We start from the raw sequence: 24367 nt of genomic DNA on the forward strand, positions 1-24367 counted from the left end.
CTTCCTCACCACCGCCGACCCTGCAACACTTGCCACTTGCCTCGCCACCGCCGACCCTGCAACACTCTCCACAATGCTCCCCACAGCTGCTCTGTGAAGCTCTGCGATGCTCCCCTCTGCTGCCCCACAACGCTCTCCACAGCCACCCAGCAATGCTGTCACCCCCGCGATGCACTGGATGCTCATAGCCAGCTGCTCACCACCCGCCACTGCTCAACAGTCCCCAGTCCCACCTCACCACAGCCCCTCCCCCTCTATTCGCCTTGGTTCCCTGTTCGCCATGCTGTGATCAGAGCCTACGGGGCAGGGACTGAGAAGTGGTCAATGCACCTCCTGGTGACTGGTCAAGCGGTCATTCCAGTCGTTACACTTATGGTCCAGGCCTTTTATTATATAGGATTTAGACATTCTAATGGGTATATAGTTGTAACTCATTGAGGTTTTAATTTAAATTTTCCTGACCATCAAAGCTATTGAGAACCTTTTTATGTATTTATGGTCATTCATACATCTTTTCTTGTGATATATCTAATCAAATCTTTTGCCACTTTCATTTGGTTGTCTTATTTTGTTATAATAGCATATTATATATTTTTTCTGGATACAAGTCCTTTTTCATATAAATATATGGCAAATGTTTCCTCTAGACTGTGACTTGCCTTTTCATTTTCCTAACAACTTCCAAAGAACAAAAATTCGTGATTTTAATGAAACTCAATTTTCCAAGTTTTTGGGTTTTTTTGGTACAATTTTTGTCTTTTGTGCCCTATCAAAGTAATCTTTGCCTACCTCAAGGTCACTAACAAGTATTTAGTCTAGTTTGAGGGAGGTAAAATGTTAGTGTGTTGGGCGAGGGGGGGTATCAGGAAGGGTATCTCAAACAAACAAAAACTGACAAGCCATGGTATTGAGTTTCACAGATCTATTGAAGAGACCGGGTATAAAATCTTGATTAAAAAAAATATTTTAAACTAAACAAATGTAAAAAATAAAAAACTATTAACTCCAGCTGATCTCAAAAGATGAGAATGGGCACCGGGACCGGTTTGGCTCAGTGATAGAGCGTCGGCCTGCGGACTGAAAGGTCCCAGGCTCGATTCCGGTCAAGGGCATGTACCTTGGTTGCGGGCACATCCCCAGAAAGGGGTGTGCAAGAGGCAGCTGATCGATGATTCTCTCTCATCGATGTTTCTAACTCTCTATCCCTCTCTCTTCCTCTCTGTGAAAAATCAATAGGATAAAAAATAAAAAAATAAAAAAAGTTAAAAAAAAGATGAGAATGGGCAAAAACCTAATTATTAAATGCACCATGCCTCAACGTTTGTAGCTAGTCTTCAAATTTGACCCTCAATACTATCTATTAATTATACTACTTTCCTCAGTGACTCTCTTACTGTCCATAAAGACAAATTAAAAACTTCTCTTCAGTTCAGTCTATTATCTAAATACAAAAAAAAAAAATGTTTTTAAAGTACCCACTGATTGTCACACTGTGTCCTAAGTTGGTAAATTCCTCACCTGAACTTGTCATTTCTTTTTTTTTTTAAGCTTATCAGTGGCAGGCAGTAACAAACCATTCCATAACAACCCCCCATAAATATCATTTGCCCCATATGTCATGAAATTCTGAGATACTGTGTGGCCAATACATTCCCTTCTCTCTATACACTATTCTAATCCACCACAGGTAAGTCTCAGCATGTAATGGTGTAACATGCAGGAGTTATCACCACTCCACTTGTATGTGGTTCCTGTCGCTATTCTCTCCAGTAAGTGATTCAATTGCAGAATCTCAACCTTAGAACCTGCTTCCTGGTATGAAGGCTCTTAGGCCAAGTCACTCAATGTTTTAGATCCTAATTCTGTTTGTGAGCTAAAAATTCATGCAAAAGTAATTAGTATTACTAGAAGATGACACAGGAAGATCTTGAACTCACCTCCCGCCATGGACCCACCAGATCTACAACTATAGCTACATACAAAACAATTTCCTCCAGGGGGCGGGGGAAACACAAAAACAAAAAAACAGCTGAGCAACTCCTACACATCAGGTGAACGAGAAAAAGCCCCACTTAGAAACAGGTAAGAAAGGCTGAGACACAATCTCGCCATAAACCCCAACCCCAGTGCAGCGGCCCCCAGGTAGGAAGTCAACCTTCTCCCTGAGGAGTCAAGGGTGTGAACCCCACATTGGGCACCCCAACCTTTAAAACCTGCAACTCAGAGACAAGCCTCCCAAATATCTAGCTTTGCAAGCCAACAGGGCTAGTTTCTATGACACGCACAGGCCACAGCAAACTGAGGAACAGCTCTGAAAGGACTCACCTGCAGTCACGCAGCCCGGAGTCCAGCAAAGAGGCGGTCGACTGAAAAGTGCTCCCACTTTCTGTGAAAGAGGCTTATTTGCTTATCTTCAAGGGTCATTCTGAAGGGCAGGCATCTAATTTAATACAAATATACGGGCCTAATGAAATGCTCTCCGAGACAGAAGCTGGCTGGCACCATCCTTTCCTCTTCCTCTTCCTCACTCAAGCTCCCTGTTATCTCCAGGAAAGGAGCTTATACCCCAATCTGAGTCCCGTATTTGTGGCTACCGAACAACAAATCTCTCTAGATATTTGGCTCTGGTAGCCAGCGAAGCTGAAGCTCACGGGCCCCACCGAACAGTAACAAATGAAAGATTTCTTAACCAAATAGAACTGGCAGGATACAGCAAGACGCAAGACTGAGTTCCAAACCTTTCTGTGAAAGAGGCCTGCCTACTGGCTCGTCTTTATAGCTGTGTCCTGCGGGGCAGGTGGCTAATTAAACACACATCGAAGGGCTGCCTGGAAACTCTCCAGAGATCCTGGAGGACGGGAGCGCTCCCTCTGCCACGCTGCGGAGCACGAGTGTTATCTCCCAGAGAGGAGGGTGTACCTGCGTCTGCTGCCCTAGTTCTTGTGGCTGCTGCTCAAGGGACACTCCCAACCCCCTAGCACTAATGATGTGCAGAATCTGTATTCATGGTCCGATCCCTTGACACTGTAACAGTGGAGAGACAGTTCTTGGCTGGCTACCACACTGTGCACAGCACAGACAGCAGACTGAAACACATCCCCAACTTTCAGTGAAAAAGGCCTCTTTGCTTGTCCGGGAGCTTTGGGCAGAGGGGCAGGCTTCTGGTTTGGTATACGTCTAGGGGGCCTCTTGAGTTACTCTCCAGGAATAGAGGCTGGTCAGTGTCATCTTTGCTTTTTCCCCTCTACCTGGTTCCAGGTTGGCAGTATCTCCCAGAAAAAAAAAAGCTTCTACACTCATCTAGCACCCCCAATTTTTGTGTCTGCTGCTTGGGAGCACCAAGGAGATGATAGCCACGTTTCACTGCTGTTTGCCCTCAGGTCCTTCATCTTCTAAGCACTTAGTATGTTTTCTTTTAAATATACTAGACATTTAACTTTGATTGAAAATGCAATTTACTAGTACATGTAAACAAATAAAGGAATAACCTTTTCACATGTCCCCCATGTTCCTTTAAATAGAAAGAAAAAAAGTGCTAAATCTCTCTTCATAGCCTATTTGGCCAGAGATGTCCCACCTACGGTTTTAAAAACAGACTGCAAGTTGATGTTCTGAGATCCTTTCTTGAACTAGAACTCATTCTGTTAGAGAACTCCTACTGGCATTGTCCACAGTCCCTAAAAGGTGAGGATGGTAACCAGGCTGAAGGCAACTGGGAAGAGACCTGAGCAAACTGAGGACCATTAAGAAATTGTACAGAGGCAAATCGTATCAACAAAACACCAGCTCCTTCAGTTAAAGCTAAAGAATGCCACCTGACCCAGTCACAGCTGACCCAACCACAGCCACTGATCCATTTCTTGCTGCCAGGGTGGCTCCTGTTGAGGCCCAACTCTTATCTGAGTTTCAGAGGTCCTCTTTCCCCCCCAACTTGAAACATACTGCAGTCAATCATGGAAAACTGACTTCCCTGAACTGCAGGGCTTCCTCTGAACTTCAGAGCCCTGGTTTTAACAGCTGTCAAACTCCCTCATGGTCTGTGGTTCACTCCCACTGGAGAATTGTGAACACTTCTGATTGCTTGAAAAATGCCACCCCCCATGGTACCCATCGTAACGACCCCACCGCAGTCATCCACAATTCACCATGCAGGGCTCTCGCACATACTCCTCCATCTTGACTTCAACTTTCTTCTGTGTAAGAGAACCCCAATACAACTAAAAGCACATTTCTCAATAGAAATTTTGCGGATCAAAAAGGGGGTGGGGCAAGATATATTCAAAGTACTGGAAGAAAAAAAATTTCCAAACTCTACTGGGCAAAGTTTCCTTCAGAATTAAGTGAGAGATAAAGGATTTTTTGGACAAGCAAAAGCATCATCAGTAGATGGGTATTATTAGATACTTTAAATAAATTTCTTTAAGGAAATTAAAGGAGGCTAATCAGTAACAAGAAAACATAGGAAAAAACATCTCATTGGTGCAAGTAAATATACAATTCTGAATAATCCAATGAGGTAAATTATTCACTTATACAGCTAGTATGAAGATTAAAAGATAAATGATAGCTATAACTACAATAATTGCTAAGGGATAAACAAGATAAAATTATATAAATGGTGACATCAAAAACTTAAAATGTGGTAAGCCCTAACCGGTTTGGCTCAGTGGATAGAGCGTTGGCCTGTGGACTCAAGGGTTCCAGGTTCGATTCTGGTCAAGGGCATGTACCTTGATTGCGGGCACATCCCCAATGGGTTCAAGAGGCAGCTGATCGGATATTTCTCTCTCGTGGATGTTTCTAACTCTCTATCCCTCTCTTTTCCTCTCTGTAAAAAATCAATAAAATATATATTTTTTTTAAATTAAAATGTGGGATAGGGAATTAAGAATATAGACTCTGCCTGACCAGTGTTGCTCAGTGGTTGATCATTGACCTATGAACTAGGAGGTAAAGATTCCATTCCTAGTCAGATTGCAGGCTCAATCCCAAGTAGGGGGCGTGCAGGAGGTACCTGATCAATGATTCTGTCTCATCATTGATGTTTCTATCTCTCTCACTCCCTTCCTCTCTTAAATAAATAACAATATATATTTTAAAAAGAATATAGAGCTTTAAAATACATTCAAATTTAAGTTGTTATCAACTTAAAATAGACTATTTTAAATATAGATTGCTTTATGTAGTTTCATGGTAATCACAAAGCATCTATAGCAGCTACCCAAAAGATAAAGATAATCTAAACATAGCACTACAAAAAAATTATCAAATCATAACTAATGAGGTTAAGAAAAAAAAAATTATTAAACAGCCAGAAGACAAATAAGAAAATGGCAGTGAGTACATACCAATCAACAATTTTTTAAATGTAAGTGACCTAACTTTTCCAAAAGACATAACAAAACATGAGCTCACAGATACAGAGAGGAGACTGGTGTTGCCAGAGGAAAGCAGTAAGTGGTGGGGGAAATGGGTGAAGGGGGTCCAAAGGTACATTCAGTTATAACAGTTATTTCCTGGAGATGCAATGTACATCCTGCGACTATAGTTAACAATAATGTATTTTATTTCTGAAAATTGCTTAAAAAATTATTAAAAGTTCTCATCACCGAAAATGAGACAAGCCATAATGGTTACTTGCTGAGAGTTCTTATAAGTGTATTTCTTGTATCACATGATCTCACACATCTATGGGAAATAATGAACAACATAAGCTGAAGAACAAAAACAGACCTGGTGACAGGGAAGCATCAATCAGACTGTCAAACCTCAGAGGGAAAGCAGGGGAGGGTGGAGAAAAGGGGGGGAGATCAATCAAAGGACTTGTATGCATGCATATAAGCCTAAATAGTAGTCATGGACAACAGAGGGGTGAGGGCATATGTGGGAGAGGTTTGGGATGGGAATAGGGGGATGAGGACAAATATGTGATACCATAACCAATAAAGAAATTAAAAATAAAAATAAAAAGTTCTCATTACAAGAAAAAAAAATTTGTAACTAAGGATTGTAATGGATATTCAGTAGACTTACTATATGATCATTTCCCAATATATACAAGTGTTGAACACCTGAAACTATAATAGAATGTCGTATATGCCATTATATCTCTTTTTTTAAAAACCCACAAAGTACTTAGAGATAGAATTAACAAATTTGTGAAAGATGTGTATGCTGAAAACTTCAAAAAGTTGCTTAAAGATCACACTAAATAAAGACAGAGGGTTTTTCCAAGAAGAGCTTATAATATAGTTAAAAGTGAAATTACTATAAAAGAAACTTAAAAATTATTAAATAGTCAAGATAGGATAGTGGTATGATTTCTCAATTTGCATACATTTCCATTTTGAAAGCCTGGAAAAATGTTTCAGTTACATAAGGTAAAACTCCTATATCCAGATTAGACTTCTCCCTTTATTCTACATAAGAGAAGCATATAAATTCAATGAAACTTCTTTGTGCCTATTACTCCCCCCCCCAAAGTAATTTATAACATATAATTCTATCTCTAGAAAGCAGTTAAAAATGGTCTCATAAATTGAATATGAATAAAAGTATGAACAGGAGCACAAGTTTTAAAGCCTTCCTGAAAAAATTTAATACATCTTTTTTTTAAGTGCAAAACATAAATTGGATTATGAGCTCATATTTGTCACAGAGCAGCTACAGATGAGACTTCTTAAGAATTAAATGAAGTTCTTGAACTGCTGAACATAAGCAACAGCTGGCAACTTATTTCAGCAAGTATTAAATTACAAATTCTACCAGGTTAGTGGAAGTGGGTGCAAAGTTCACCTGGAGTGGAATAGTAAAAGCTCATTTTGCAAAATTTATCCCCATATTACACCAGCAGCTTAATATGGGCTAGGGACAGAGTGGACTAGTCAAAAGGGATATATTTCTTAAAGTGTAAATGTACATTTAAAGTTTAAAACTATCTGTAGCATACATCTTAGTGTCATCAGTTCCATGAAATACGTTGCTTTCTTCCTAATCACCAGTCAAATCAGCTTCATTGATAATTTCAGAACATGAGGTGTCCAAAGAAGGGAATTCAGCCTGAGAGGATGTCAAAATGAGGAAGTGCAGGGAGCCAAAGGCCTGCAGGTGAGGCAGCATGAGAAAATGGCCTGCTCTGTCTGCATAAACTCTCCGAGCTGAGAGCCATCAGCGACCACATTTGAAACCATCTTCAATGTTGCATTTCCTGTATGTGCCTGGAATTGTTAATGCCTGATAAATTCTGTGAGTTACCATGCTTCCATTTAGTAGACAGTTTGAGTAATAATCTAATTTTATTCACACTTAACAGACGTTTAGACATCCTAAAAAAGACACCTGTATATAAAGAAGGTTATTTCAAAGATAAATTTTTAAGAAATAAGCAACCTTAATTTAAAATATAAATTTGTCTTTATTACTTTTCATTTTGTTTATATTTCTTTGTATTATTTTGCATTTATTTACTATATCCTATGTTTTTGCACTTACAATGTAAGATTATATCTGTTTACATAAAAAATAATATTTAGCTCCAATAAATCCATTAAAAATTACTTTTTAAAGTGCAGTAAATATTTAAAACATTTTAATAAAAATGAACATGTAATCCTATGTTAAAATATCACAGTATTCCCCACAAAGTAGTTCAATGATAAAGAGATATTGCCTGATATTTTATATAGAGTTCGTGTCTTTATCTCTATTCTCAAGTATTTTCTTTTAAAACTAATGCTTTTGTTCCTTGTAAGATATTTAATCCATTGGTAGTGCATATTTATCATTTGTGATTATTTGTAATTGTTTACTAACAAATTTTAGGGTAAAAATCATATTCAAAAATACTCTTAATTTTTGAAATGTCATTTTTTCATACTATTTTTAAGTAGTTAGCTATATTGTTTTGTGGATTTAAAAACACACACAACACTTCCACTTCCTACATTGATGAGATCAATTTAGCAGATACTGAAACCTTAAGATAGAGTTAATGCTTACTGCTCACCATCATTGAGAATTTCTACAGAACAGATCAACTGTACCACACTTATGTTTGTAGACTATTTTGCCTAGCAGCTCAATCAGGGATAATGCCACTGGGGGTGAGAGGGACTCTAAATTCATGTTTATATCAAACTGATACTGTTCTTTTTTTCAACCTGTATAAAAACTTATCATCCAAAGCATATTAAAAAACATATACCGGTAATGTTTAACTTTAGCAGGGTTGCCAAAGTACTGACAATGAACCAATACCATATAAATACTCATGTTTTGGCAATGACCCACAAGGTTAATTTCTAGAGCATTCAACTTAATATAATAAAGTAACTCATGAAAATTAAACTTTATAATTTTTCCTCTTTTGATACTATATAAATTAGGTAATACCTGTTTATAGCACTTGAAAAAATTCTGTATACTAAAATTGCTGCAGTCTATAAGATATATACTATTTAGAAAACATAATTGGTCAAACATTCTTTTCAGATATATACATATAAAGGTGAAAATCAACATTTGTAGCATGAATAGGTTTGATTAGCAAATGTCAACCACATAGATATGATTGTCTTAATCAACGTGTGCCTAATTCTAATCACCATTATACCTGAGAAATCTGTAAGTTACATCGTGAGTTGTAATCCCCCATCTACTACCAGAACATGCCCTGTAATATAGGGTGATTCTAAGAGAAACACAACTGCGTGTGCCACATCAATGGGGTCTCCAAATCTCCCAAGAGGGATATTTTTCTTTAAATGTTCTTCATTCAAGGCTTTCGTCATATCTGTATGAACAAATCCTAAAAGAGAAATGTTTGTTTAGTAGAAAAGAGTAGATACTAACACAGTTGCTCAATCTCAAATAAAAATAAATGTGTCCAGAAAATATATTACTAATAAACCTGTGTAGAAAATACAACAGAGTTTTGCTAGCAATCAAGTAACCAAATCTACATTTGTATTTGACTTATTAATGAACATTTATTGAACACTAAAATCTTTGACTCTCAAATATTTGGCCCAACTCATAGCAAAATGTAAGTAGGTACATATAGACATGAATAAAAATTATATTCCTTGGGGGACCTAAAATTTAAGGAGGAAATAGTCACTTGTACCCCTAATTATAATGTAAGGAATATCCTGATAGAGGTATACACAAAGTACTACAGAATGGATTTTTACTTGAGTGATGTAGAAGGGGTAAGGTAAGGTAGAGAGGGAAAGAAGGCATCACACAAACTGAGTTGGCACTATGACAAAATTAATTGCATTTGCTATAACTAGGACAGCTGATGATTAGAAAGACCATTATTTCCAACAATCATATAACAAAAAAAAAAATCTTTGGGTCATATCCAATTCTGATAGAAGTATAGAGAGAAAATTAGAAATTTAACATGGCATTGGAGTGTGCGATAAAGTTTGCAGAGAACATGTTCTAAGGTATAATGTTCTGTAGTATAAAGTACTATTCAATATTCTAATTCTAATGACTCATAGATATATGCCAGGATTGTAAATTTATTAATAAAATCTTGTGACTAGTCTAAGACAAACAAACACCTATCTATCTATATAAAAGCCTAAGCAACCATGGCAACTGAATGGATGACTAAACAGGCTCTGTGGGGTGACCAGCTGGCAGGGGAGTTAGTGAGGGCTGGCCAAATGACTGAGCAGCAGGCTTTGTGGGGCAACCAGGCCAGCAGGAGGGTTGGTGAGGGACGACCAAACAACCAAGCAGGAGGCTGTGTGGGGTGACCAGGCCAGCAGGGGGGGAACTGGGCCAATATGTGTGTGTGTTGGGTCCAGGGGCGGGGAGCATTTGGGAGTAATGAAGCCAGCAGGCAGAGGCAGTTAGAGATGATCAGACAGGCAGGCAGGTGAGCACTTGGGAGTTAACAGTTCAGGATTGTGAGAAGGATGTCTGACTGCCGGTTTATAAACCAGCAGTTGGACATCCCCTGAGAGGTCTCAGATTGAAGAGGGTTCAGATTGGGCTGAGGGGGACCCTCTCTCAGCCCCCCCATGCATAAATTTTATGCACCGAGCCTCTAGTTATCAATTAAATACTTTATATAATCAGTATTCATTATTCAATAATTTAAGATTAAAAAAAGAAAGCAAAAAAGTACTCATAAAATGAAAAGGTATTATAAAAATATAAAAATGTTTAAGGTGATAATAAATGGATTAAAAGTTAGACATGACATGTGAAGTGAAAGTTCAACGTGCTATCTGAAAATAAAGTTTCCAAATTGGCTTATGTTAAAAATAAATTATATCTAAAACCATACATCAATTTAAATATACTGCCATTTCAAATACCAATTAAATGTGAACTAAGCACTGGATTAAGAGTTAGAATTAAGCCACAGGTTTATTATGCACTATTATGTAATTATTTAATTTTTCTTTGCCTGAAGTTTTCACTTACAAATATCTAAATATTTGCTTAAAAGTCTTGTGAGAAATAATCATAGACACATATATACTAGTAATACCCTAATCAATAAAGAAAAAGAAGAAAATTAAAAAAATAATCATAGATTTTTTTCTGTCAAGAAGCGTATGCAATGAAAGATTTGTTAGGGGAAAAAACTGGAAATAAGTTGAATGTGTTTTGATAAGAAATTAGCTATAGAAGTCATGGTACACATACACAATAGAGCAATGTGCAGGCATTAAAATATTTCTATAGAAAGATGCTTAATATAAAACATTTGTATATTTAAAAAGTAGGTTACAAATAAACTCAGTCATACTACTATTAGAAGGTACAAACTTCCAGTTATCCTATCTAATAAAAGAGTAATATGCAAATTGACTGTCACTCCAACACACAAGATGGCTGCCCCATGTGGTCAAAGATGGCTGCCCCCATGTGGACACAAGATGGCCACCACAAGATAGCCAGCAGGGGAGGGCAGTTGGGAGGGACCAGGCCTGCAAGGGAGGGCAGTTGGGGGCAATCAGGCCAGCAAGGGATGGCAGTTAGGGGTGACCGGGCCCACGAAGGAGGCCAGTTGCAGGGAACCAGGTCTTCAGGGAAGGAGGGCCTAAAATAAAGTAGTTGTCAGAGGCCAAGTTGAAAGGAAAGGGATGAATTTACCAATAATGTCTTTTCCTCTTTGATTATGATGTTTGATAGAGACAACAAGAACATGCCCAAAGACATAATTATCTGTAACTTTTTTAACAGACATATTTTTTAGACCAGCTTAGGTTTATTAGAAAATAGAGCACAAAATATTCCTATATCCTTCCTTATCACACTGCACCTCTCCCCACCATCTGATTTTCCCCGACATCCTGCCTTAGTATGAATACTTGATGAACCAATATGGATACAGAATTATCAAGTCAAGTCCATGGTTTACATTAGGATTCATCCTTTGGATTGTACATTCTGTTTTGACAAATGCACCATGTCATGTATCCACCATTACAGTATCATACAGAATAGTTTTACTGCCCTAAAAAAATCTATCTGCAGCTTTATAAAACTCATATATCATCCCCTAAAATATCATAAATCAAATAAAAATGTGAAGCTAGTCCCTGACAATAAATTACTTCAGCTTTAACAAATTTAAATGTCATTTTATGCAATAGTAATTGAACCACACAATCCTCATCGATGCATATATTCACAGGGCACTGCATATCAACAGTCTTTTGGATTCTTAGTATCTCTTTAACACTCCACAAACCCACGTTTCTATTGCTTTTCAGTTTATGCTTCCTCTCCTTAGTCCACAGATTGTCACTTTACTTGTAATGTTCCAGAAATTGGCTCTACTCCTCAGTTTACATACATATTTACAATGCCTTTCAAGCTGGGCTATAAAAATTATGAACTACCAGTAGGTTACACTATCCAACTGATGGTGTTATTACTGATCACTTGTTGCACAATTAGAGGATTCCAGCTGGCTACAAAGCTTAACAGATAAATGAAATGGTACACACTCAACCAACATAGAGCAAGGATACTGCTACTTTAATTCAGTAAATAATGATATACACATTATTGCTTTTTATAAAATACCTGATGCACAAAATTAGTACAAGAGTAGGCCTTCCTTCCCTTGGCTGCCAGCACCAGCTTCCCTCGGACACCCAGGACCCAGGCTTTCCTCCAGCTGCAGGCAGGCACCCGGGACGCGGGCTGCTTCCTTCTGGCCACCCGCAGGCACTCAAGACCCGAGCTGGCTTCCCTTGGGCCACCCACAGGCACCCAGGACCTTGGCTGGCTTCCCTCTAGCCCCAGCTTCCTCAGGAAGGACATTCGGAAGACATCCAGTCTAATTATCATATTACCCTTTTATTATTATGGACTAGAGGCCCAGTGCACAAAACTCATGCACAGGGTAGGGGAGAATCCCTCAGCCCAGCCTGCACCCTCTCCAATCCAGGAACCCTCGAGGGATGCCCGGGACCGCTTGTTTGCTTGCCTGCCTGCCTGCCTGCCCCTAACCACCTCTGCCTGATTGCCCCCTAACTGCTCCCTCCTGCTGGCCTTATGCCCCCTAACTGCCCTTTCCTGCCTACCTGATCACCCCTAACTGCCTCTGCCTTGGCCCCCGCCACCGTGGCTTTGTCTGGAAGGATGTCCAGGAGATGTCCTGTCTAATTAGCATATTATCCTTTTATTAGAACTCTTTAGAAACAGGGTCACTCATAAAAACAAGTATGGTATGTGCTTCTAATCCAATGAGAATTTATATGTGACAAATTCTAAAGAAAATGTACTTCCTTTATCCATTCCTGGCTAGCTATATAGTATAAATAGCTTCTAAATTTCATATTACTTGGTCACTATTTTATTTTTGAACATTTTGGTATACAGCAAAGACTTTATGTTTAAATAAGATACCAGCAAATTATACTATCACCAGTATTAACAATTATGGGGTGTAACTACTAGATATTTCCACCACCTCAGAAATCCAATCTCTAGGATTTAGAAAAAAATAAAATAATCTCAGATATTTCTTTAACACGTTAAGCACCCAGTCACCGGTGATTGACACTCTACTTTCCATTCCGAAGACAAAACAGGCTGGGCGCTTAACGTGTTCAGGCAGAAGAAACAAGGCTGTTGACAAAGACTAGACCAAGATTTTAACCAGAACCAAACTGTATGTCTTCAGATTATGTTTATAAAAATGTATAAGGAAGCAGTGTGTAAAAATCAACTCCACACCAAAGAGCTTATAAGAGCACCTAGAATAATATCTGTCTTGAGTAGCTGCCAAGTTTATGCAAGCATTTGTCCACAAGACTTTCTCCAGGTAGTGAAAATAAAAGCTCTCAATTTAAAAACAAAACAAAACAGAGGGCAAAACAGTTAAGGTATCCTAACAAATAAATGCAGTGCTATTTTATTTGTCAAAACCTTAAATGATATACCCTTGGCCATTTCATTTCCAGGATTATATTCCTATACTCGCACATGTGCAAAATAAAGTATGCACAAGTATTCTCACTGCATTATTAGTTGTAATGATAAAAGATCAGACACAACCTAAATGCACATCAAAAGGCAACAGGTTCAATTAATTATAGTATACCTGTAAAACAGAAATTATCTTTCAACTAGCCATTAAAAATGATGCAGCAGTCACAAAAGACTATAAGTTATATGATTTCATTTACATGAACTGTCCAGAATAGAGAAATCTATAGAAACAGATTAGTGGCTGCCAGAAACTGGGGACATTGTAGAGAAATGGAGAGTAAATGCTAATAGTACAGGGTTTCTTTACGGATGATGAGAATGTTCCAAAATGTATTATGGTGGTAACGGAACAATTATGTGGCTATACTAATAGCACTAAATCATACACTTTAAATGAGTGCATTGTATATTATGTGAATTATATTTCCATCAAGTTATTTAAAAAGTGATGCAGCACTACATGGAATAATAGGGAATCAACTCCAAGATTCATTGGTCTATAAATAAAGGTAAAGAACAATGTGAATAGTATGACATAATTTGTGTTTTGTTTAAAAAAAAAGAGAGAGAGAGAATACACATACACACTTTATTGGCTTGTATATGAAAAACAGAAGAAACTGGTTACCAGTGTGTTGCTTTTGAGGGAAAGGAGCTTGATGAACAGAGGAGCGAAGACTCACTTTTCCCTCCAGGTCTTTTTGTACTTTTGAATTTTGGACTATGTTTGTATTATCTATGGAAAACACATCTTTAAAGCAAGGTATCCATTACAGCTTCCACTTATCAAATACTGCTTCCCATATGCTATATTTTCTAACCAGTAAGATTTAACTATGATGAGTAATTTATTTTATATTTAAAGTAATAACAAAGCTTAGCAACCTGATCTTTCAAAAAAAAAATCAAGAGCCCTAAGCAGGTGATTCAATTGGTTGGAGCATCCTGACATACACCAGAGCTGCAGTTCCGATCGCAGTCAGGGCACATACCCAGATTGTGCATTTGATCCAGGTGGAGGTTCATACGGGAGACAACCCATCCCTGTTCCTCTCTCACATCAATGTTCCCCTCCCCTGCCTCTATATATATCTCTCTCTCCCTCCCTCCTTCCAAACTTCCCTCCTTTCCTCCCTACACCATCTCTAAAATCAATAAATACATACCCTTGGGTGAGAATTAAAAAATAATAATAATTACAATATTAAACAGCAAATGACAGCCTAATGTACAATATTATTTTCCTTTTCTCTTGCTTTTCCTATTATGAATTACTTTTTAAATTATGTTCATTCATTGGAAATTCCAATTGAAGGTGACTAGGAAAACTGTTAATTCTGATATTTGTCGGGTCTATTAAAAGATCTGGTAAAGAATAGTATTATAATTCTATTGAAAATAAAGTTAATAAATAATCCATAGAATCAATATATGATAGATTCAACTTAATGTACTATTTAAACGTATACTTCTGACCAATGAAACATATTCATACTATGAAACCTACTAAATATATATAGCCAATATTGAACAGCCACAATTTTAGCAATAGTTTTTCTGTATAGTAAAAACTGCACTGGAAAGATCTTTAGAAAAGCTTATACATACAAATGCACTTCCATAACACTCATAAAAATTCCCTTTGTATACAAATTGCATTCCCACTATTAGCCTGTTGCCTTGACAACTAGTTCACACCAACAAAATGATGCTTTCTTTCCTCAGCGTTTCCATAGCATCATACATGTATCTTTGTATGCATCACATGCCACTGTAGTTATTTGTTTATATGTGTCTCTCCCACTGTACTTAGCTCCTGTGGCAGAGTATCTCATTCATTTTTGTAATTTTGGAAACACTCCCATGCATAAGCCTTCTGAATGATTTATTATGAGTTAAGAACACTTACATTGCCCTGAAACCATCAGGGTTGAAATCACCATGACCTAGAATTAACTCTTCATTACCCACACCCCTGCGGTCTCCAAAAGAGAAGGAAGGCAACACATGCAGTTCCAACCACAAATGATCTGTTCTCCACAAGGATGAGCGAGGCCAACACTAAAATCAATCAGCTGTACAAAGCGCCACAAACAGGAAGCAGTGCCAAATGGCAGTGCAGCTTTGGATTATTTTTTTTCTTCTTCTTTTCTTGAAAAATGGATGTACTGTATCTAAACCATAGTCTATCAAATGTTCATGGATTTGCAATGCTTGAATTTAGCCAGTCTCTGTGACAAAACATTGCATTGGGATACAGGCACATTCCACAGCAAAAGGGCTATCAGAACATTTGACCATTCCCATTTCCCTCTGTTTCAACATCAATGCTAAATAAAACACCGATGCTAGTGTCCAAGCTGCAGCCGTTAGTGACTTGAAATGAAAAGGTGGCAAAGTCTATTTTCTACTTACTCTTTCTTACAACCAAAAAAGTAAACAAAATGTCTTTTCTTAATATAGGTAACCAATTCTTAAATACCTATAGTAAACTAGCACAAAATCCCATGGCTAACTGGCAGGGGTACATTAAAACACTCATTTACTTAAAAAGTCAAGGAAATACCTAACTAAAATTTCTATCACACCATCTAATGAGTGATGATGGTAGATTCAAGTTTTAGCACAATTTTATTACCCTCTTAACTACCCCAGGCAATTTTATCAACTAGTAACTTGGCAAAAGAAAAATAATATAAAGGTAAAAGCTACAGAATTGGATAATTGCAGATAGTTTAGACAGGCCATATTAACAAAAGGATAAAAAAAAAAAAAAAAAGACCTAAAAACCTTCTAATGATACAAAGGAAATCTAAGAGGCCATTACTTTGAAGCTTACCTTATCTGGGGATGAAAAGATAAAGCTTTTAGTAACAGTCCTGACATAAACCTTCAGCTAGTCACTCTCTCCTAGGTCCCAGTCTTCTGAACAGTAAAAATGACTGGAATAAATGAGCTACAAGATCCTTTCCACCTCACATTTTCCCATAATTAATATTTAAACATAAAGATTTTAAAGATAATATAAAGTACTGGGAATTTTTTGTAGTCACCAGTTCATTACTTGATTATTTTCATAAGCATTTTAGAATTATTCTACCTATGAGTACCAATTAATAGGCCAATTAATGGCTTCCTTCTCTATAAAGAAAAAAATGAAGACTTTCTTTATAGAAACTATAATTCTGGTAATTGATTACCAGTTACAAACAGACAAAGTTAATTGCCTATACGTCCCATTTATCCAACAATATTTTCAAGTAATGCGGAATACCCAAAGTCAGCCTATAAAAGGGACGGGTGCACAAAAAGGTTCCTCTTGACTTCTTAAAGGGCTCTGGTTTCACAGTTACTTTGTCTCACAGGTGAATTGACCTCCGTTGGCTGGGGTTTTCCGTCATGATTAACAAGCACACAAGTGTTCCTGATGGATTCCCTAGGAAGGCAGCTCTACTGCATGTTTCCCACTGTGACTTCTACTATTTTAAAAATTCAGTAAACAGCCACCTCTCTATCCATCTTCACTGTTGGCCCCTCCCAAATATGTCTGATTTTAGAAATCTCAGTTCCTCCTGCACATGGAATTGAACTTGTTGGTGCCAGAGTCCAAGTGTTCTCATTCCCGTTAAGACGCACTACCACTTTCCTCCCCCATGACATCACACAGTGAGCTTCCACTCAGTCATTCAACAGGCAACCGCTGCCAAAATCACTTTAAAACCTTATTACTTCATGGAGTGAGCTTTTAAAAGATCTTTCTTCTTCCTAAGTCTGTGTAAATCTCTTTTGTCCTTTGTGCTGAATTTCTAACATGAACCTGAGTGGCTCTCTTAGGTACAATGATGTCCAGTGAAAGGTATCTTGTCTATTTGGAAAAGATCATTGTATGACCTCCGACAATTCTTTTTCTGCACAAATACTGACTTTCTGGAGTAATTAGATCAGCCAGTATACATGGCTGCTTTGGGAAATGTGCAAACCATATCACTTATGCAGCCTTGTTTCCTCTGGATTGTACTGTTATTAAAAGCATATTGTATTACAGAGCTATTCTGTTACTTTAAATATAAAGAAGTATTGTGTTCCACCCCCCCACCCCCCCACACACACACCTGAAATTGTTACATTCTTAATTTATAACTGATTTTTAAATGAGATGTTTATCTTGTAATTTTAATTTGTGAATAATCTTTCAGTAAAAATGTAACATGATTTATGCAAACAAACCAACCTGGCATTCCTGTTGGCCTCCTTCTTGAGGACGGTGCACAGCCTGGCAGTGTGGCCAGGGAGGTCCTGTCAGGACGCAGGAGAGACCTCCTGCAAGTCATTATTCAAGAGTCTAGTGACTGCAGATTCCCCATTCCTGCACCAATATGCTGAGAAACCTAATCATGCTGTTGCAATTACAATCTCTGCAATTATTGTATAAAGCCATAAACATACATAAATGTCTAAGAAGAAAGAAGTTTTCACTGACCTGGAGCAACCACATTCACTCTAATTTTCTTTCTTGCTACTTCCTTAGCAAGGGCACGGGAAAATCCAACCAATCCTCCTTTAGCAGCACTGTACACAGACTGACCAGCATTGCCTTTTAAACCAATAATGCTCCCTAGAAAGAAAGAAAATAGGCAAATTCAAGCCAATTTACTGGGGTTATCAACTATGGAGATAATTTATACTAAGCAAAAAAAAAAAAATGGTACAAATTATTTTACCTTGTCCTTTGCTAAAATTAGGAATTCTAGCCATGTCACGTTAGTGGTAAAAGTCTAAATCTGCTCAGATACTCAGAAAACAGGATTTGAAAGACACTTATTTGAAACCTCAAATGCCAAGTGGGGTTTGAGAATTGATCCATTAAATGAAAGAAACCCACTTCTATCTCTGAATAGGTCAGACATAATAAAAATTTTACAGTATTTTTAACAGCTTCCAGTAGGAAGAGGATAAAACCAGAATAAGTCAGATTAATTTTATAATTCTACAACACAAACATAGAGAAGCATTCATTTCCACCTTTAAAAAAAAGTTCATCTGGAGCTAAATCTCACTAAATTTGAATTACTGTCCATCTAACTAAGAAAAGCTTCAATTACAAACTTTTGGTAACATTGCAATTTAGTTACCTTCAGTTATGTAGTATAACTCGCACTGCCTACTAAAGATTTTAGATGGCCTCATTTATATGAATATGAAAGAATAATTTATAATTCAAATATCAACTGTATACAAATAAATTCATACAAAACTTAAGTGGGGAAGTAATTTTCTGCACCATTGAGTGATCTGTACTTATGATATAAAATTAAACAAGAATCTCACAAAATATTTGAAGTAATTTTATTTTAGAAAACATTCCAAGTACTTTTTATATTATTATCAACAAGTCCAATATTAAAATGTTTATCTACATTGTATCTTAATAACAAACAATGAGAATGTGAGGTACAGAAAGAAAAGAGAGCAGAGGAAATGAAGATGGACAGAGCAAGGTGTGTTTGGAAGAGAGAGGAATATGCAGAAACACAAAAAAGAAAAAATTTATATTGCCATGGAAAAAAGGCCAAAGGAAGCTATAAAAGCTTGGTTCAGCCCTAGGCAATTTGGCTCAGTGGATAGAGCTTCCACGTGTGGCCTGAAGAGTCCCGGGTTCGATTTGGGTCAAGGGCACATGCCTGGGTTAGGGGCTAGATACCTAGTTGGGGGTTGTTCAGGAGGCAGCCAATCAATGATTCTCTCTCATCATTGATGTTTCTATCTCTCTTCCCCTCTCCCTTCCTCTCTGAAATCATTAAAATATATAATATATACTTTTTTTAAAAAAAGCTTTGGTTCATGCCACATACTATTGTTCTTCTGGTCAAAAGTGGTAACTTCTGAAAAACCATCCATTTTCCAGAAGTTTAAAGTAGTCCTTCCTGTAATAAGATTCTCTTAACTTAAATTCTAATTTTATTTACTTCTAGCACAATTCTAATGTTTTGCATGCATAGTGACGAGGATTTTTTAAATACATCTGAAAAGAAGATACTTTGGAGTTAAACAAATACATCCCTGGTTATCGGGTGATGTATGCAGGCCAGTCTATCAGAAGCTTACAAGAACCTAAATCATTATCTGGCTGTGTTAGAAAGCAAAGGTCGGTTCACTTAATAATCTTTTATAAGAAAACCAATCTCATATTTTTAAGGATAAATGTCAAAAATGTTCTAATGTTTATTAGCACTATATTCTTTTCTCACTTTCAAAAAAGAAAAACCCTACATTGGGCTTTGAAAGATATTCCTATATTAAGATAAATAGGGTCATTTACTTCAATGAAGAAATATTCCCCTTTTGTGGCTTTTAAAGGTATTACCACCTAAATTAACAGGCATAGCTACTGGATCTGAGCCCTGGTAGCTTCTGCCTTTCGAATGGCCTCTGGGCACCAAAGCTCGGTCTTTTGTCATTTATCACATGGCTGTGCTGTCATTTTCTAATACCTGGTGATGTCAACTCATTCCACACCTACCTGACCACTGCACAGATGTGAATCTGTGATTCCTGTTTTACCCATTCATCAGTTAATTAAATCCTTTCTCCACAGATAATAAGATGACACATTTCATCGAAGTTTCAGCCATGAACAAATTCCAATTCAGTCAATTATATATTTTATGGTACTAAAAGATAACTAAAAATTCACAAAGTGAAGACTCACCTACATTAACAATAGATCCTCTCTGTTGTTGAATCATAGTTTTCATGGCAGCCTTGCAGGTCAGCATGGAACCCAAAAGGTTAGTATGAAGCTGAGCTATCATATCTTCAGTTTTTGCTCGTACCAAAAGGCTGTCCCTAGAAATAAAAAGCACAAAACATAAAAACACTATTAAAAAAAAATCAAGAAATATATAACATTTTTACTGAAAGTAGAGTATAAAAAATGCTTCATATCTGAGCTAGATTACCTAGAAAGTCCCATTTTAAATTTGGTTTGAGAGGCACTAAATAACAAGTAATTAAGCCAGAAAGGATCTGCTTGGAAGCCAATTTCTATCCCCTCAGGTAGAATTGCAAATATTCCTAACTGTGAGAAGTGGTGCCATGTAGCCAAAACAACTGGAATTAACGGAGCAAATAACATATTAAGCCTTCCTTGTTTATCAAAATAACATATTATTCTAAATATTCTGTCCAAAATTCACCATAAAAAAATATATCAGCTGTGATCCCATTAATGTTAAGTTCATGAATTGACAAAACATATATGATAACAGAAGTCAAAATAGGTGTTACCTATAAGGAACTATTAATGTGGAAGAAACAGAGAGCTTTCTGAAGTGCTGGGAAAGTTCTATAGCTCAAGATGAATATTGATTACAATGTTAAAAAATGATGGAACTGTGCCCTTATTGTAGTATCTCAAAAAAAAAAAAAAAATCAGGGATTTATAGACAAAATTTTAACATACAGTTTTTATTCCAATTAGAAGTAAAACAAGTACCTGGCTCATGTGGCCTAGTGGTTGAGCAACAACCTATAAACCAGGAGGTCAAAGTTCAACACCTAGTCCAGGGTTGTGGGCTTAATTCCCAGTAGGGGGACAAACAGAAAGCAGTTTCTCTCTTTCCTCTCTAAAATCAATAAAACCATATATATAGTAAATGTACTTAAATTAGGGACCAACCTGTTAATTCCAGCTGCATTTACCAAGAAGTTAACAGGACCTAAATTTTTCTCCATCTCTTCAAATGTGTGTTTAACTTCATGCTCTTTGGCAACATCACAGCTAAATGCCAAATGACCACCTACAAAACAAAGATCAGAATTAGTTACAAGTTGTAACTGGAACTTAAAAATTATTTAATATACATTTGTTAATCAACTACCATGAGCATGGCCTGTGCTAAACTAGAACATAGAGATCAAAGATGATGTCATGGGTTCGTGCTCCCAAGAAGTTCAGTTTAATGAAACTGGGATGAGGGCAAGTGGAGAACAAGGGGAAATAAAGTAATACTGCAGAATGTACATCTTAAAACTTGTTTTTAATCAAAAGTGAAGGGGGAAGCCTTTTTTTGTGTTTATGCTTTGTAAAATTCACCTAATAATACTTATACCTTTGATACTGACCCCACCGACTCAATTCATCAGTCTTCTGGGTTTCATATTCCTTTTTTGAAAGTTATGTCTAAATCCTCTTAGGGTTTTGTCCAGTTATTTTCCTGGTCTTGCCCTGAACATAAAATCTAGGGTTCCTTTGTTCCTTTATTCTTTTTCTTCTTCATTATGGTACATGTTTTATTATTACTACTCCTACTACTACCACTGCTATTACTATTATTCCAGCCTGACTATTAGGAGAGATTTTTAAAAATGCTAAAACTACAAACCATGAAAACTTTTTACTAAAAGCAACAATTATTTATCTTTTCTAATGTTCATTTTTTTCAAATGTTTTATTAAAAAGTTACATTTCAAAGAGCACTCTCTATTTAATAATATAACATTCTAACACTCTAAAACGTAGATTTTTTAAAAATTATTTCTGGCTGTCCCTGCCTACCAGTTAACACTAGAAGTACTCCCTCAAGCCTTTAAAACAATGAATCATTGGGAAGTCACACTTCTGCGTGTGAACCACTCCTGGAACACGACTCAAAGAAATGAACGGCCCACAGCATCCTGTCTCACTCCTGGCTTTCCGCTGAAGAACTGTTGGGTCCACAACCCTTGAAAGCTCAGCCATTAGTTCCCATCTGGTCCAGCAAACACGATGGCTGCGGTGACTCCAAAAGGACCACCTAGTCCACCCCTTTGTCAAGGCAATTATAGCAAGGAATATGAGCAAGAGGCATTCACTGAAATCCCCCTGGTCTATCACTTAGGTATGTGTTTCTTTTGGAAAGTCTAATATTCTCCTAACCAGTGTAATTCATTAGGGTGAACTAATGGTATTTTAAAGGTTCCAGCCACCAGGTGCATCCCCAAGCCTCTGTTCCTGGCAGTAAACGAGATGCATCTGTCCATCCCAGCAATTAAGCAAATGGCTGCACCTTAGTACCTCCTTACACACCAAGAGACTTAAGTTTGGAAAACAAGTAATTGATCCATTATGAAATAGGAAAACAAATTTTTTTTGAGGTTTAAATGTAATTAAAAGGAATCTGGTAGAACAAAATCTCAATTGCCCACTTGTAAAAGTCACCAAAAGAATTAATAACGAATTAAGTACTTATAGAGATATTAAAACAAAGCAGATACATCTCAAAACTGACTGGTACTCAAACATCTCTATGCATCAGTTTTGCGCATCCGCACATAGGCAGGTACAGCCCTAAAAGGCCAGGTGTTGACACGCCTACCTGTCCAGCCTCACCTCCCTCCTGCCCAGCCCTGCCTCCGGGCGCCTGCGAGCTCGCCCTGATGGTGAGCCCTTTGCCCTCCATTCAAAGTAGCTGTTGTGTGGCTCTCTCCTTCCAGGCGCCACAACAAAGCAGCTCCCGAGGCCAGCACTAGAGGGGTAGGTGCCTATTAATGGGGCCTCACAAGACAGTCTCATCGACCCCAAAGGTCCAGCCTGCAGGAGGCGCTCTGCGGGGAACGTCGCGGGGGTGGAGGAGGGAGGTCTCTGCACAGCTGGGGAGGGGTGCTCCTGCACGTGGGCAGCTGAATTTGCCAAACCCCCGGAGCCCTCAAGGCCAGACCCGCTCCCTTTCCAAAGGAGGGGACTTAGGAGCTGGGACCACAGCCGGACCACGGGACAACTCCACCTGGATACCTACCGCCGAGGTCACCGGCGGCGGCTTTGGCCACTTCCAGATTTCTGGCGACGATGGCCAGTCGGTAGCCCTTCTGGGCCATCAGCTGGGCCACTGCCCTGCCAATGCCCCGGGAGCCTCCGAACACAGCACAGACTTTGTCCATCTCGGACGGGGGAGTCGGAATCTTGGAGGAAAGACAGCTAAGAGTAGCGGCCCCTTTCCAGACGTCCAGACTCGCGATTTTTATATCACCGCCGCGAGGAAAAAACAGCCTGTTCCCCGCCTCCTGCTCCGGCCTCTGGCCAATCAGGAGGCCGGGAAGAGGCACGAAGAGTAAGGCGTCAGCGCGTCGACGTCAGCGCGCACGGGTTCCCAGGCTCCGCCCCCAAAGAGGACACTGGAGCGAATGAGTCAGGCTGGCCAAGAACTGGTCCGAAAGGGAGTGCATTGCATGCTGGGACTTGTAGTCTCGGCGCAGAAAGGACAGAGGCATAGGCCTGCTGCTCTATGAGAAATGTACTCCTTACTGCATGGGACGTGGAAGGCAGAGGAGACGGGGTTGTGGTCAAAATTAGAGCTCTGATTACCAACCACTCCAGTTTGCCTGGAAGTAACTGGGTTGTTAAGACGCTGGACTTTAGGTTTTAAAATCAGGACAGGCCCCATTAAAACGATATAAGTTGATTACCAGACTACACAGAATATAGGCAGGTATAAGTGAATCTTCGATTGGGGTGATGGCTGCAGGTGCCCTTAACCCCAGCGTTGTTCAAGGGTCAACTGTACACGATTCGGAGTTCCAGTGTCTGCCTTTCACCCAGTGTTTGTCCTTGGCTGGGGAATACATGCCCTACTTTGAAGAAGTAATCCCTAAATAGCAGGCTCATACCAAAACCTATCCTACTTGTCCCTTCCTCCAAGTTGCCACAGAAATGGGCTTCAGCTCAGCAGGATATTATCATTCATCTCAAAAGATGATGCCCTATCAAGAACACCTTGTAAGAGGAGCTCAAGAAGAGTTAAATGATTGAATACTCTTCCAGGACTCATAAAACAAGCATCAGCTGATGCAAACAAATATAGGTGCTAAATACTCAGAGTGAGTAAACTAAACAGTGAGCATTTGTTACAATTATACT

The 24367-nt window shown here is 38.3% G+C and overlaps 1 protein-coding gene and 1 pseudogene across 3 annotated transcripts in view; both read right to left on the minus strand.

Moving 5' to 3' along the window:
- The window catches only part of CBR4 (carbonyl reductase 4), a 92608-nt gene extending 69078 nt beyond the window's left edge, over positions 1–23530 (minus strand). The window contains exons 1-5 of one of the 2 annotated variants that reach the window (XM_084883751.1): positions 23250–23530; positions 21152–21272; positions 20183–20319; positions 17954–18088; positions 6658–8806 (exon numbers count right to left, since the gene is read on the minus strand). In XM_084883751.1, coding sequence (XP_084739877.1) covers positions 8628–8806; positions 17954–18088; positions 20183–20319; positions 21152–21272; positions 23250–23391 — 714 coding nt within the window. In that variant the 5' untranslated portion in view covers positions 23392–23530 and the 3' untranslated portion in view covers positions 6658–8627. Of the gene's footprint in view, positions 1–6657; positions 8807–17953; positions 18089–20182; positions 20320–21151; positions 21273–23249 lie in introns of those variants that run through there. The other variant, XM_084883752.1, reaches the window with a different exon arrangement.
- LOC311622569 (mitochondrial import inner membrane translocase subunit Tim17-A-like) lies at positions 3656–4295 on the minus strand (annotated as a pseudogene). Its single transcript has one exon. The product of its transcript is annotated as a mitochondrial import inner membrane translocase subunit Tim17-A-like (transcript).
- Positions 23531–24367: the final 837 nt, after the last annotated feature.

Source organism: Pipistrellus hanaki (genome assembly GCF_964339955.1).
Source record: "Pipistrellus hanaki genome assembly, chromosome: 5".
Taxonomy (NCBI): Eukaryota; Metazoa; Chordata; class Mammalia; order Chiroptera; family Vespertilionidae; genus Pipistrellus; species Pipistrellus hanaki.